The following is a 13,457-nucleotide window of genomic DNA, read 5'->3' as shown; positions in this document are numbered from 1 at the left end:
GGTGTTAGGGAGTGTTCGAATCTCATACTTTTACTGTACCTGTCAGTTTCACAGCACCATTATTGAAGAGGCTGTCTTTTCTCCACTGTATATTCTTTGTGCCTCCTTTATTCAAAGATAAGGTGACCATATGTGATGTGGTGATTTATCTCTGGGCTTCTATCTGTTCCATAGATCTAATATTTCTGTTTTTGTGCTGGTACCATATTGTCTAATTACTGTAGCTTGTAGTATAGTCTGAAGTTCAGGAGCCAGATTCCTCCAGCTCCGTTTTTGTTCACAAGATTGCTTGGCTATTGGGTTCTTTTGTTTTCCATACAAATTGTGAAATTTTTTTGTCTAGTTCTGTGAAAAATGCCAGTGGTAGTTTGATAGGGATGCATTGAATCTGTAGATTGCTTTGGGTAGTAGAGTCATTTACACAATGTTAATTCTTCCAATCCAAGAACATGGTAATCTCTCCATCTATTTGTATATCTTTAATTCTTTCATCAGTGTCTATATAATTTTCTGCATACAGGTCTTTTGTCTCCTTAGGTAGGTTTATTCCTAGATATTTTATTCTTTTTGTTCAATGGTAAATGGAGTGCTTTTTAATTTCATTTTCAGATTTTCATCATTAGTGTCATAGGAATGCCAGAGATTTCTGTGCATGAATTTTGTATCCTGCTACTTCACCAATTCATTGATTAGCTCTAGTAGTTTTCTGGTAGCATCTTTAGGATTCTCTATGTATAGTATCATGTCATCTGCAAAACAGTGACAGCTCTACTTTCTTTTCCAATTTGGATCCTTTTATTTCTTTTTCTTCTCTGATTGCTATGGCTAAAATTTCAAAACTATGTTGAATAATAGTGGGTGACAGTGGGCAACCTTGTCTTGTTCCTGATCGTAGTGGAAATGGTTTCAGTTTTTCACCATTGAGGACGATGTTGGCTGTGGGTTGTCATATATGGCCTTTATTATGTTGAGGAAAGTTCCTCTATGCTACTTTCTGGAGGGTTTTTATCATAAATGGGTGTTGAATTTTGTCAAAAAGCTTCTCTGCATCTATTGAGATGATCATATGGTTTTCTCCTTCAATTTGTAATATGGTATATCACGTTGATTGATTTGCGTTATATGAAGAATCCTTGCATTCTAGATAAAACCCCACTGATCATGGTGTATGATCCTTTTAATGTGCTGTTGGATTCCGTTTTGCTCGTAGTTTTTTTTGTTGAGGATTTTTGAGTCTCTGTTCATCAGTGATATTGGCTGTAGTTTCTTCTTGTGACATCTTTGGTTTTCGTATCAGGGTAATGGTGGCCTCATAGAATGAGTTTGGAGTGTTCCTCCCTCTGCTATATTTTGGAAGAATTTGAGAAGGATAGGTGTTAGCTCCTCTCTAAATGTTTGATAGAATTGCCTGTGAAGCCATCTGGTCCTGGACTTTTGTTTGTTGGAAGATTTTAATCACAGTCTCAATTTTAGGCTTGTGATTTGGTCTGTTCATATTTTCTATTTCTTCTGGTTCAGTCTTGCGTTAGGTTGTGCATTTCTAAGAATTTGTCCATTTTCCCAAGTTGTCCATTTTTATTGCATAGTTTGCTTGTAGTAATCTCTCATGATCTTTTGTATTTCTGCAGTGTCTGTTGTTACTCCTCCTTTTTAATTTCTAATCTATTGATTTGAGTCTTCTCCCTTTTTTGCTTGATGAGTCTGGCTAATGGGTTTATCAATTTGTTTATCTTTCAAAGAACCAGCTTTTAGTTTTATGATCTTTGCTATCGTTTCCTCATTTCTTTTCATTTATTTCTGATCTGAATTTTATTATTTGTTTCCTTCTGCTAACTTTGGGGGTTCTTTCTTCTTCTTTCTCTAATTGCTTTAGGTGGCAAGGTTAGGTTGTTTATTTGAGATGTTTCCTGTTCTTAGGGTAGGATGTATGTGCTATAAAACTTCCCTCTTAGAACTGCTTTTCCTGCATCCGCAGGAAGGGTCGTCGTGTCTCCACTGTCATTTGTTTCTAGTATGTTTATTTGTTTTGTTTTGTTTTGTTTGTTTTTTTGCAATACGCGGGCCTCTCACTGTTGTGGCCTCTCTCGTGCGGAGCACAGGCTCCGGAGGTACAGCTTAGTGGCAATGGCTCATAGGCCCCCAGCCGCTCCGCGGCATGTGGGTATATTTCCCAGACCAGGGCACAAATCCGTAGTCCCCTGCATTGGCAGGCAGACTCTCAAACCCCTGTGCTACCAGGGCCAGCCCTGTTTTAGGTATTTTTTTTGATTTCCTCTTGATTCTTCAGTGATCACTTGTTATTAAGGAATGTATTGTTTAGCCTCCATGTTTGTGTAATTTCTAAAGATTCTCCGTAATTGATATCTAGTCTCATAGTGTGTTGGGGAAAGACACTTGATACAATTTCAATTTTCTAAATTTACCAAGGCTGATTTGTGACCCAACTATGATCTATCCTGGAGAATGTTCCATGAGCACTTGAGAAAAATGTGTATTCTGTTGTTTTTGGATGGCATGTCCTATAAATGTCAATAAAGTTCATCTTGTTTAATGTTAATTTAAAGCGTGTGTTTCCTTATTTATTTCATTTGGATGATCTGTCCCATTGGTGAAAGCGGGGTGTTAAAAGTCCCCTACTATGAATATGTTCTGTGATTTTCCAGTTTTAGGCTGTTAGTATTTTTTTTTTAACATCTTTATTGGGGGTATAATTGCTTTACAATGTGTGTAGTTCTGCTTTATAACAAAGTGAGTCAGTTATACATATACATATGTTCCCATATCTCTCCTCTTGCGTTCTCCCTCCCTCCCACCCTCCCTATCACACCCTCCAGGCTGTCACAAAGCACCAAGCCAATATCCTGTGCCATGCGTCTGCTTCCCACTAGCTATCTACCTTACTACGTTTGTTTATGTGTATATAGGTCCATGACTCTCGCTCGCCCTGTCACAGCTCACCCTTCCCCCTCCCCATAACCTCAGTCGTTCTCTAGGAGGTCTGCGTCTTTATTATGCTTACCCCTAGGTTCTTCATGACATTTTTTTTTCTTACATTCCATATATATGTGTTAGCATACGGTATTGTTCTTTTCTTTTTGACTTAACTCACTCTGTATGACAGACTCTAGGTCTATCCACCTCATTACAAATAGCTCAATTTCGTTTCTTTTTATTGCTGAGTAATATTCCATGTATAATGTGGCTGTTAGTATTTGCCTATGTATTGAGGTGTTCCTATGTTGGGTGCATAATATTATACAATTGTTATATCTCTTTCTTGGATCGATCCCTGTTTTTTTTTTTTTTTTTTGATCTTATGTAGGTCCTTCTTTTGCCTGCTTGTAATAGGCTTTATTTTAAGCTATTTTGTCTGGTATGAGAATTGCTACTCCTGCTTTCTTTGATTTCCATTTGCTTGGAGTATCTTTTCCATCCCCTCACTTTTTTTTCCAGGTCTGGTGTGTCCCTACGTCTGAAGTGCGGTCTCTGGTAGACAGCATATATATATGGTCTGTTTTTGTATCCATTCAGCCAGTCTGTGTCTTTTGGTGGGAGCATTTTATCCATTTACATTAAGGTAAATTATTGATATATATGTTCCTATTCCCATTTTCTTAATTGTTTTGGGTTTGTTATTGTAGGTCTTTTCCTTCTCTTGTGTTTCTTGCCTAGAGGAGTCCTTTAGCATTTGTTGTAAAGCTGGTTTGGTGGTGCTGAACTCTCTCAGCTTTTGCTTGTCTGTAAAGATTTTAATTCTCCATCAAATCTGAATGAGATCCTTGGTGGGTAGAGTAATCTTGGTTGTAGGTTTTTTTTCCTTCATCACTTTAAATAATGTCCTGCCACTCCCTTCTGGCTTGTAGAGTTTTCTGCTGATAGATCAGCTGTTAACCTTATGGGTATTCCCTTGTGTGTTATTTTCCCTTGCTTCTTTAATATGTTTTCTTTGTATTAATTTTTGACAGTTTGATTAATATGTGTCTTGGTGTGTTTCTCCTTAGATTTATCTGTATGGGACTCTCTGTGCTTCCTGGACTTGATTAACTATTTCCTTTCCCATATTAGGGAAGGTTTCAACTATAATCTCTTCAAATATTTTCTCAGTCCCTTTCTTTTTCTCTTCTTTTCTGAGACCCCTATAATTCGAATGTTGTGCATTTAATGTTGTCCCAGAGGTCTCTGAGGACTGTCCTCAGTTCTTTTCATTCTTTTTTCTTTATTCTGCTCTGCAGTAGTATTTCCACTATTTTATCTTCCCAGGTCAGTTATCTGTTCTTCTGCCTCAGTTTTTCTGCTATTGATCCCTTCTAGAGTATTTTTATATTTCATTTATTGTGTTGTTCATTCGTTGCTTGTTTCCTCTTTAGTTCTTCTAGGTCCATTGTTAAAGTTTTTTTGCATTTTCTCCTATTCTATTTCCAAGATTTTGGATCATCTTTACTATCATATTCTGAATTCTTTTTCAGGTAGACTGCCTAGTTCCTCTTCATTTGTTAGGTCTGGTGGGTTTTTATCTTGCTCCTTCATGTGCTGTGGTTTTTCTGTCTTCTCCTTTTGCTTATCTTACTGTGTTTGGGGTCTCCTTTTTTGCAGGCTGCAGGTTCGTCGTTCCCGTTGTTTTTGGTGTCTGTCCCAGTGTCTAAAGTTGGTTCAGTGGGTTGTGTATGCTTCCTGGTGGAGGGGACTAGTTGCCTGTGTTCTGGTGGATGAGGCTGGATCTTGTCTTTCTGGTGGGGGAGGTCCATGTCTGGTGGTGTCTTTTGGGTGGTCCTGTAACCTTATTTTTGATTTTAGGCAGCCTGTCTGCTAATGGGTGGGGTTGTGTTCCTGTCTTGCTAGTTTGTTTGGCATAGGGGTGTCCAGCACTGTAGCTTGCTGGTCATTGAGTGAAGCTGGGGTGTTGGTGTTGAGATGGAGATCTCTGGGAGATTTTTGCCATTTCTATATTACATGGAGCTGGGAGGTCTCTTGTGGACCAGTGTCCTGAAGTTGGGTCTCCCACCTCAGAGGTGCAGCACTGACTCCTGGCTGCAGCACCAAAAGCCTTTCATCCACACAGCTCAGAAATAAGAGGGAGAAAAAGTAGAAAGAAAGAAAGGAAGGGAGGGAGGAAGGGAGGGAGGGAGGAAGGAGATAAAATAAGATAAAGTAAGGTAAACTAAAGTTATTAAACTAATGAAATAATTAAGAAAAAAATTTTCCTTTTTAAGTAGAAAAACAAAACAAAAACAACAAAAAGGACAGATAGAACCCTAGGACAAATGGTGAAAGCAAAGCTATACAGACAGAATCTCACACAGACACATATACATCAGAAAAAGAGGAAAAGGGGAAAAAATAATATATCTTGCTCTCAAAGTTCACCCACCTCAATTTGGATGATTCGTTGTCTATTCAGGCATTCCACAGATGCAGGGTACATCAGTTGATTGTGGAGATTTAATCCGCTGCTCCTGAGTCTGCTGGGAGAAAAATTTCCCTTTCTCTTCTTTGTTCGCACAGCTCCCGGGGTTCAAATTTGGATTTGGCCCCGCCTCTGTGTGTAGGTCACCGGAGGGGCGTCTGTTCTTAGCTGAGACAGGACAGGGTTAAAGGAGCCACTGATTCAGGGGCTCTGGCTCACTCAGGCCGGTGGGAGGAGGAGGCACGGTGTGCGGGGCGAGCCTGCGGCGGCAGAGGCCAGCATGACGTTGCAGCAGCCTGAGGCGTGCCATGTGTTTCTCCCGGGAAGTTGTCCCTGGATTCCGGGACCCTGGCAGTGGTAGGCTGCACAGGCTCCTGGGAAGGGAGGTGTGGATAGTGACCTGTGCTCGCACACAGGCTTTCTGGTGGCGGCAGTAGCCGGCCTTAGCGTCTCATGCCCGTCTCTGGGGTCTGTGCTGATAGCCACAGCTCGCGGGCCGTCTCTGGAGCTCCTTTAAGCGGCGCTCTTAATCCCCTCTCCTCGTGCACCAGGAAACAAAGAGGGAAGAAAATGTCTCTTGCCTCTTCGGCAGGTTCCCGACTTTTTCCCCGGGACTCCCTCCGCTAGCCGTGGTGCACTAACCCCTTCAGGCTGTGGTCACACCGCCAGTCCTCTCCCTGCGATCCCACCAAAGCCGAGCCTCAGCTCCCAGCCCGCCCACCCCGGGCATGTGAGCAGACAAGCCTCTCGGGCTGGTGAGTGCTGGTTGGCACCGATCCTCTGGGCGGGAATCTCCCCGCTTTGCCCTCCGCACGCCTGTTGCTGTGCTCTCCTCCGCGGCTCCGAAGCTTCCCCCTCGCCACCCGCAAGTCTCCGCCCGCGGAGGGGCTTCCTAGGGTGTGGAAACCCTTCCCTTCTTCCACAGCTCTCTCCCACTGGTGCAGGTCCCGTCCCTATTCCTTTGTCTGTGTTTATTCTTTTTTCTTTTGCCCTATCCAGGTACGTGGGGAGTTTCTTGCCTTTTGGGAGGTCTGAGGTCTTCTGCAGCGTTCAGTGGTTGTTCTGTAGGAGTTGTTCCACGTGTAGATGTATTCTGATGTGTCTGTGGGGAGGAAGGTGATCTCCGCGTCTTACTCTTCGCCATCTTTCCCCTCTCCTGGATTTTTTTAAGAAGTATGCTAATATACAAGTATGCTAATTCAAAGCAGTTTTGTACACTACTGTAATTAATAGGATTTTATTGATAATATAATTATAGTATCATAACTTTAATTATTAAAATACATGTCAATTATATCTGGTAACCAAGTAACCAGTACCTCTTCATAACTTTATTCTCCTGGGATACTTTTTTTGTATCATTTGTATAACCTGTCTTTTTAAATATGCATATTATCCTCTAAAACCTTGCTCTATTGCATCTAAAAGATTTGCATTGGTCATTATCCTTTATACTATCCTATAAGAATGAAGTATTCATTGTATTCATAGGATCTTCGAAATCAACTCTATGAAGTCATATTATTTAAATTTATTTCTGCTATTTCAAGAAGTACACTGGAAGATATTGCAAATGCAGCATTAGCAGCTAGTGCAGTAACACAAGTAGCCAAGGTAAGAGGTTTTGGTTGGCTGATAACATTTTGTTAAATGTAAAATTCAGTAATATTCTGAAATCTATAAATAGACATTGGTGTCTAATTTACAAAGGACTGGAACAACCTAAGAAATATTAGACCCAATACTTCTAGAAAGAGTTCTGATAGTGTAAATTATCTTCAACTTGGACTAGCAAAATAACCAACTAAAGGAACTTATTACTCAGTTAATTTGAAAGACAAAAATAAGAAGCTGAATCAATTTTTGTTTTGGGCTGGGATTTGTATAATTTTTTTAGCTCAGCTTAGAAATAGTTTGACAGTTGTATTGTCATAAATTATTCCCAGAATATTTTGGCATTGTTTTATCAGTGATCACTATAGTCACCATACTATCTTCAGATATTTTTTTAGTTAGGAGAGAGAATCCAAGGGGGCTATATTGCATATTATAAGAAAGAAGGCCAGCAATTCTATATCATAGTCACTTTTAGTCATGTTTGGCTTAATTATAAATAAATCTATAAAATATATTCTTGGTTGTAGCCCTGTTTTGCCCTTTGTTTCTTGAATTTGGACAAGATATAACTGAAAATTCTACAGAATGATATAGGGCGAATAAAAGACTAAACAACCATGCATTTAATTCCCATTCTTTCATTCTAATAGATTTTTCATTCTTAGATTTAGATAGTCCACTACTACTTCTGATTAGTTTTTAAGGCTTACGTCTTATTCTTTCTCTTCCAAAATTTATCATTAGTTTTACATGAAATAATATGAACAGTTTTCGATTTAACTACGTTTAACGTATCTCAGATAGTCTTCTTCATTTTTCTCCTGATTTACACTTCTAAAGAACTAGTGTAACTTTTCCCCGCCTATAAATATAGTTCACAGTGTAAAAACAGTTACTATGACTTTCTTAGAGAAGTATGATTAAAATGAATATAAAAATTAAAATTGTGGTTTTTCTTCATATTTGATATCCATTCCCATCCCAACCACAATTTATTTTAAAATTTTATATGTTCTTAAATTTTGTTTTCTGAAACTGTTACTCTCCTTGATAATTTATTGCCCAGAGTCTTGTTTTTTTTTTTATTGCTTTTTTATGTTACTTTCTCATTTTTGTCCAATTTGACAATCTACATGCTACATGGTATAACTTTTAGTTATTGAATATAATTATAATTTTATTCATTTTATCATTAGTAGATTAAATCAAACTAAAAGTGCATTCAATATTGTAAAATTGATTTGAAAACCTTTTCTTTTGTTTCTAGGTTTTCGATCAGTATCTCAATTTTATTACTTTGGAAGATGATATGTTTGTATTATGTAATCAAAATAAGGAGCTTGTTTCATATCGTGGTATGTAAAAATAGGAATTTTATAATTCATTGTTAACAAAATGAACAGTGTACTGTAGAAAAACAATAGTAAACATGTTTAGTGCACTCCAGAACCAGCTTTGTTTACAGCCCATAAAGAAAACAAGTCTCAGACTTGAGTTCTGTCACATGTAGACAACACTTACTAAATCTGTTTTGTAAGCTCAATGAAGGACCAATTATCTGACCTTTTAGTTACCCCACAGCAACTTGCACGAGTGGTTCACTCATGGTGTGTAAGACAGTATTTTAGTAGTAAGATTCAGTTAATCTTTTAGTACTTTGATCCTTGGACAAGAACAAGTTTACTTTACTTCTCTGTGCTTTAGTTTCCAAATCTGTAAAACGGGAATAATAATACTATCTACCTCAGAGTTTTTAATGGGAGTTAAATGCATTCGTGTATGTAAAATGCTTGGAAAAGTTACTGGCATATCGTAAGCACTCAGAAACGGTTGGTTAATGTTGCTATTTGTCAAGATCAGACAACAACAAAGAGTCAGCAGCTACTAATGTCCTATTATGGAATGAAGTATTGATATAAGTACCATTCTCAAATATAGGTTGTTAGACACCCTTGATTCTTACACCCTGTTCATGCAGTGGTAGGTTTGAGTATTGGTATTTGATCAAATGCTATCTAACCACCTCTGAAGTTTGTATTCCTAGCTTTGATAAACTGACCATTCCTTGGATGTAGATTAAACTTAACAGATGCACACGCATACACACAGTTAACAGACACATATGCATACACACACACACATGCACACAGGAACATGGACACCCACACCATGTTTTATTGTCTATGCTGATTCTTTTTCTTTGTAAAAACACTTAACATGAGATCTACTCTCTTAACATTTTTAAGTATATAATACAGTATTGTTGATTTAGGTACAATGTTGTATGGCAGATCTCTAGAACTTATTCATCTTGCCTAACTGAAACTTTGTGCCCATTGATTAGTTATGTCAAATATTTTAAATAAAATTGCAGACTACAAAAGATGTAATTAGCCAATTCATAGAAATAATTATTAATTTGATACCTAAGTATTGAGATGTTTGGGAATGACTAGAGTTTCAGAGGTTCTAAAGTAGGGGCCTCCCATGGGGGCATTTGGAAATGTGTAAGGACATTTTTGATTGTCACAATTAGCACTAGCAGTTAGTGAGCAGGGACTAGGGATGCTAAATCTTCTGCAGTGTGTAAACCATACTCACATAGAAAATCGTTCTGCTCAAAATACTAGTGGTATTCTATCATAACACACTGGACCAGGTGGTAAGCTCCCAAGAGAAGAGAGCATGAATCTTTTGGTTTCACTGAGCTCCATAGTATGCCTTCTTGCTGAAATTAAGCAACATCTCTAAATGGGTGTAAGTATTTGCTGAATTGCCCATGTAAGAGATTTTTGACAGTACTGTAGTTATTTACAGAAGTCTGTTTACATTTAATTGACCTTTAACTTAATTAGCTACTTAAGATACATGTTTAAAACCTAGTTTCCCTTAAGCCTTTAAACTAAACTTGTAAATTTTATTTTTAAGTCTGTTTATTTGAAAACAAGCACCTTTACTTTTTCTTTGATTAACTCAGATTGAACTGACTAAATTATAATCAGTCTCATTTAACAAACTTAGTCAACAAACTTAGTTTGTTAAATTTCCTTAAACAGTTTAAGTTGCGTTTATAAGTTCAACCTATTCATTTTTTAATTATTTGTTTTTTAATTGATGTATAGTCAATGTACAATATTATGTAAGTTACAGGTGTATAATATAGTGATTCACAGTTTTTAAAGGTTATATTCCATTTATAGTTATTATAAAATATTGGCTGTATTCCCTATGCTGTACAATGTATTCTTGTAGCTTATTTTATACATAATAATTTGCACCTCTTAATCCCTACCCCTAGGTTGTCCCCTCTTCCCTCTCCCCACTGGTAACCACTTATTTGTTATCTATAGCTGTGAGTCTGCTTCTATTCTGTTACATTCACTAGTTTGTTGCATTTTTTAGATTCCACTTATAAGTGATACCATGCAGTATTTGTCTTTCTGTCTGACTTATTTCACTTAACATAATACTCTGCAAGTCCATCCATGTTGCTGCAAACAGCAAAATTTCATGATTTTTTATGGCTGAGTAGTTTTAAGTACTTCAAATACCAGACCAGGCAACTTTATAAATCTAACAAACAAAATCTGCCCAAATATTTAAATAATTATTAAAAATAATTAAATTTATAGGGAATCTAAATTCATTAAACATACAAGTGTTTATAAATTTGTTTTCTTATATCTCTCAACTTAAAAATCACAAGTCTGAAATTAATAATTATTGAATTAAAAGTATAAATTTAATTTATTAATTTTAAAGTATAATCACATGCTTAATCGCCCAGATTCTCAATAGTATAATTATAGTATAATAATAGTAGTAGATTGCCCTATACACATTTTACAATATAAGCTCATTTACTCCTCAGAATAACTTAATGAAGTAGGAATTAATATTATTTCTGTTTTCTAGATGAAAAAACTGAGGCACAGATACTAAGTAACTTGATAAGGAAATGGCAAAACCAGGTTACTAAATCCAGGCACTCACTCCAGAGTTAGTGCTCTTAATTATTATGTAATTATGTGGCAAATCCTCTCAAACATTGCAAGTGCTTTAATTAATAATCTTAAACAGATTATTCAAAACATAAATCAACCATATTGATACCATGGATTCAATTTTTATCACCTGTTTTCCACGGATTGGGAATTTATCCAATAAAGGACGCGGAGGTGTCACCTTAGTTAGACTTATGCTAATGTCTCAGACGAACCAAGTTGTTTTTGAAAGTGAGTTGAAGTTAGTGATGGACAGTGTTTTGACTGTTGAGGTCAGTGTTTCAGAGGTGTGGGACTGAAGGGTATGGACCTGGAGGGTGGAGGCTTCGTATAGATTTTACCTGAACCAGTGATTGGCAGAATGAGCTGAGTATTTCACTGGATTGGTATCCCCTGAATTTACATAATTCACGTTGTATCCTTATGCCATTTCTGTCATCTGATTTGGATAGATGGCAGTCTGAAGTACTGAATAGCAGCACGTTTCCTCATCCAGATTATGGTTAAAGTCTTTGTTATTTTTATGTTCTCTGCATGTACCATACTTTCTTTGAACACTCTGTTGTATCCAGTTGGATTCTGATTTCCTCTTATGCTGATCACAAGTTGTATTGAATTTTATATTTGTTTTCACATTCAAGATGCTAGGAAATTAAACATATTATATAGATAATATTTTAGTCCAGCCAGTCTTTTAACAAATAGTTACTGGGCATCTACTTGTCAGACACTGAGCCTAGGTACTCTGAGAGATAGGAAGATGAATAAGGCAAGGTCTTTGTCAAGAAAAGTCTTCACACCAATGTTTCTTAAAGTGTAGCCCCAACAACCTGTTTTTCAAATGTGGAAGCCATCGTGTAGTAGAGCAGCCAGGATAGCAAAGTCACTGGTTGTCAACCTAGTGAGTAGGCTTGCCACCTCTCCATTTATTCTTCCCTCCTGGCTAGGGACCATTATTACTCTTACCTTTTAAAAACATTTGACGTGTTGGTTCTTAAAGTTCCAGGAAAGAAATGGGACAGAAAAGAAAAAAATGTGTAGCCCCAAGTATCACCTGAGGTGTTTGTCAGAATTGCAGATTACCTAGAATTATCCCAAATCTATTGAATTGAGTCCCTGAGGGAAAGGGCTAATAGTCTTTCATTTTTAATAGCTTCCAGAGAAACTTCTTTCTCTTCTCTCCTATTCTTAGAATGAGTCTTCTGTCCACTGGAGTTTGAGAACCACTTAAGCACAGTCTAGTAGATCAGAAAAGAAATTTATATGATTTGTTATAATACAAAGAAAATGTATGTGATGTTGGTCTTGCCGTAATTGATTTATTGATACATTGTCCTTTTCTGGCAGTATTTGGATAGTAAGATCAGTAGTTTCTTGAGGCCATTTAATGTTTGTGAATAAAATTATGGAAGTCGATATTTCCTATTTGCGCTGGCAAAAATTTTGTATAATTTATGTGGTGGGTTTTTTCTTATTATTACTGCTCTAATATTGATACTACTCATTACTACTACTGATATTGAGGTGGTATTTTTTTTGAAGTATAATTTTTGTGGATACTTGTTCACTTAAAATTTAAAGCATAAAAAATTTTACTTCTTTAACTATTACAAGTATTATCAAACTGAATATTGATAGGTGTTGAGTAATAATTTGAATAAAAATAAGGGATAAATTTTGGTCACTTTCTTCTCTTTTATCTATGTCATTTTAGCCATTAACAGACCAGATATCACAGACACAGAAATGGAAACCGTTATGGACACTATTGTTGACAGCCTCTTTTGCTTTTTTGTTACACTGGGTAAGTTTTCAAACCTTTGTTTATTTCTTGAAAGTAAGTTATTTAACAGCTCATTTTAACTTGTTACACTGCAATATGATCCCTTATTATCTATCTGGATCTCTACAATCCCTCTCTCCAGAGTTGAGATAAAATATACATTCTGTACTATATAAAACCACAATTCTTCTAATAATTTGATGAAGTTAGCATTTAGCAGCTCTCTTGAGTTGTCACCTTAGATGTCTTTGGTAATTGTAACTTCCTAATATATTGTTTGAATGTTTGCTGGTGGCTTCACCTATGTGCCTGCTAATTTTCTTTTAATAGTTCATTTTGAAAAATTTCAAATGCACTTCTAATTAGAGAGATATATGCCTGGTAAGTATTAAGGCAAACTCCCAAGGCTCCAGGAAACAGTAACTTTACGTAAAATACTTATCCAACATACTCTCAAAATTTTAAACATTTCTTTGGAGTATCTAAATTTACTTACAGCTACATTGTGTTTAATGTCTAATGTATGATTTTATTCGTTACTATTAATAATGTATATGTTTAGAAATCCTCTAATTGCGATTTTAATTTTGCAGACACTGAAAACTTTTCAGTTAAAATGATCCTCACACTACATTAATAAAATTTCTCT

The 13,457-nt window shown here is 36.6% G+C and overlaps 1 protein-coding gene across 3 annotated transcripts in view; it reads left to right on the top strand.

The window, feature by feature from the left end:
- SCFD1 (sec1 family domain containing 1) overlaps nucleotides 1-13,457 on the top strand; it is a 144,575-nt gene that overhangs the window by 38,120 nt on the left and 92,998 nt on the right. For 2 of the 3 annotated variants that reach the window (XM_019924096.3, XM_073800592.1), the window contains one exon: nucleotides 12,740-12,829. In XM_019924096.3, coding sequence (XP_019779655.3) covers nucleotides 12,740-12,829 — 90 coding nt within the window. Of the gene's footprint in view, nucleotides 1-6,934; nucleotides 7,019-8,288; nucleotides 8,377-12,739; nucleotides 12,830-13,457 lie in introns of those variants that run through there. The other variant, XM_033851218.2, reaches the window with a different exon arrangement.

The sequence above is a fragment of the Tursiops truncatus genome, chromosome 2 (assembly GCF_011762595.2).
Source record: "Tursiops truncatus isolate mTurTru1 chromosome 2, mTurTru1.mat.Y, whole genome shotgun sequence".
In the NCBI taxonomy this organism is placed as follows: Eukaryota; Metazoa; Chordata; class Mammalia; order Artiodactyla; family Delphinidae; genus Tursiops; species Tursiops truncatus.
This window is presented reverse-complemented; position numbering and strand designations above follow the sequence as displayed.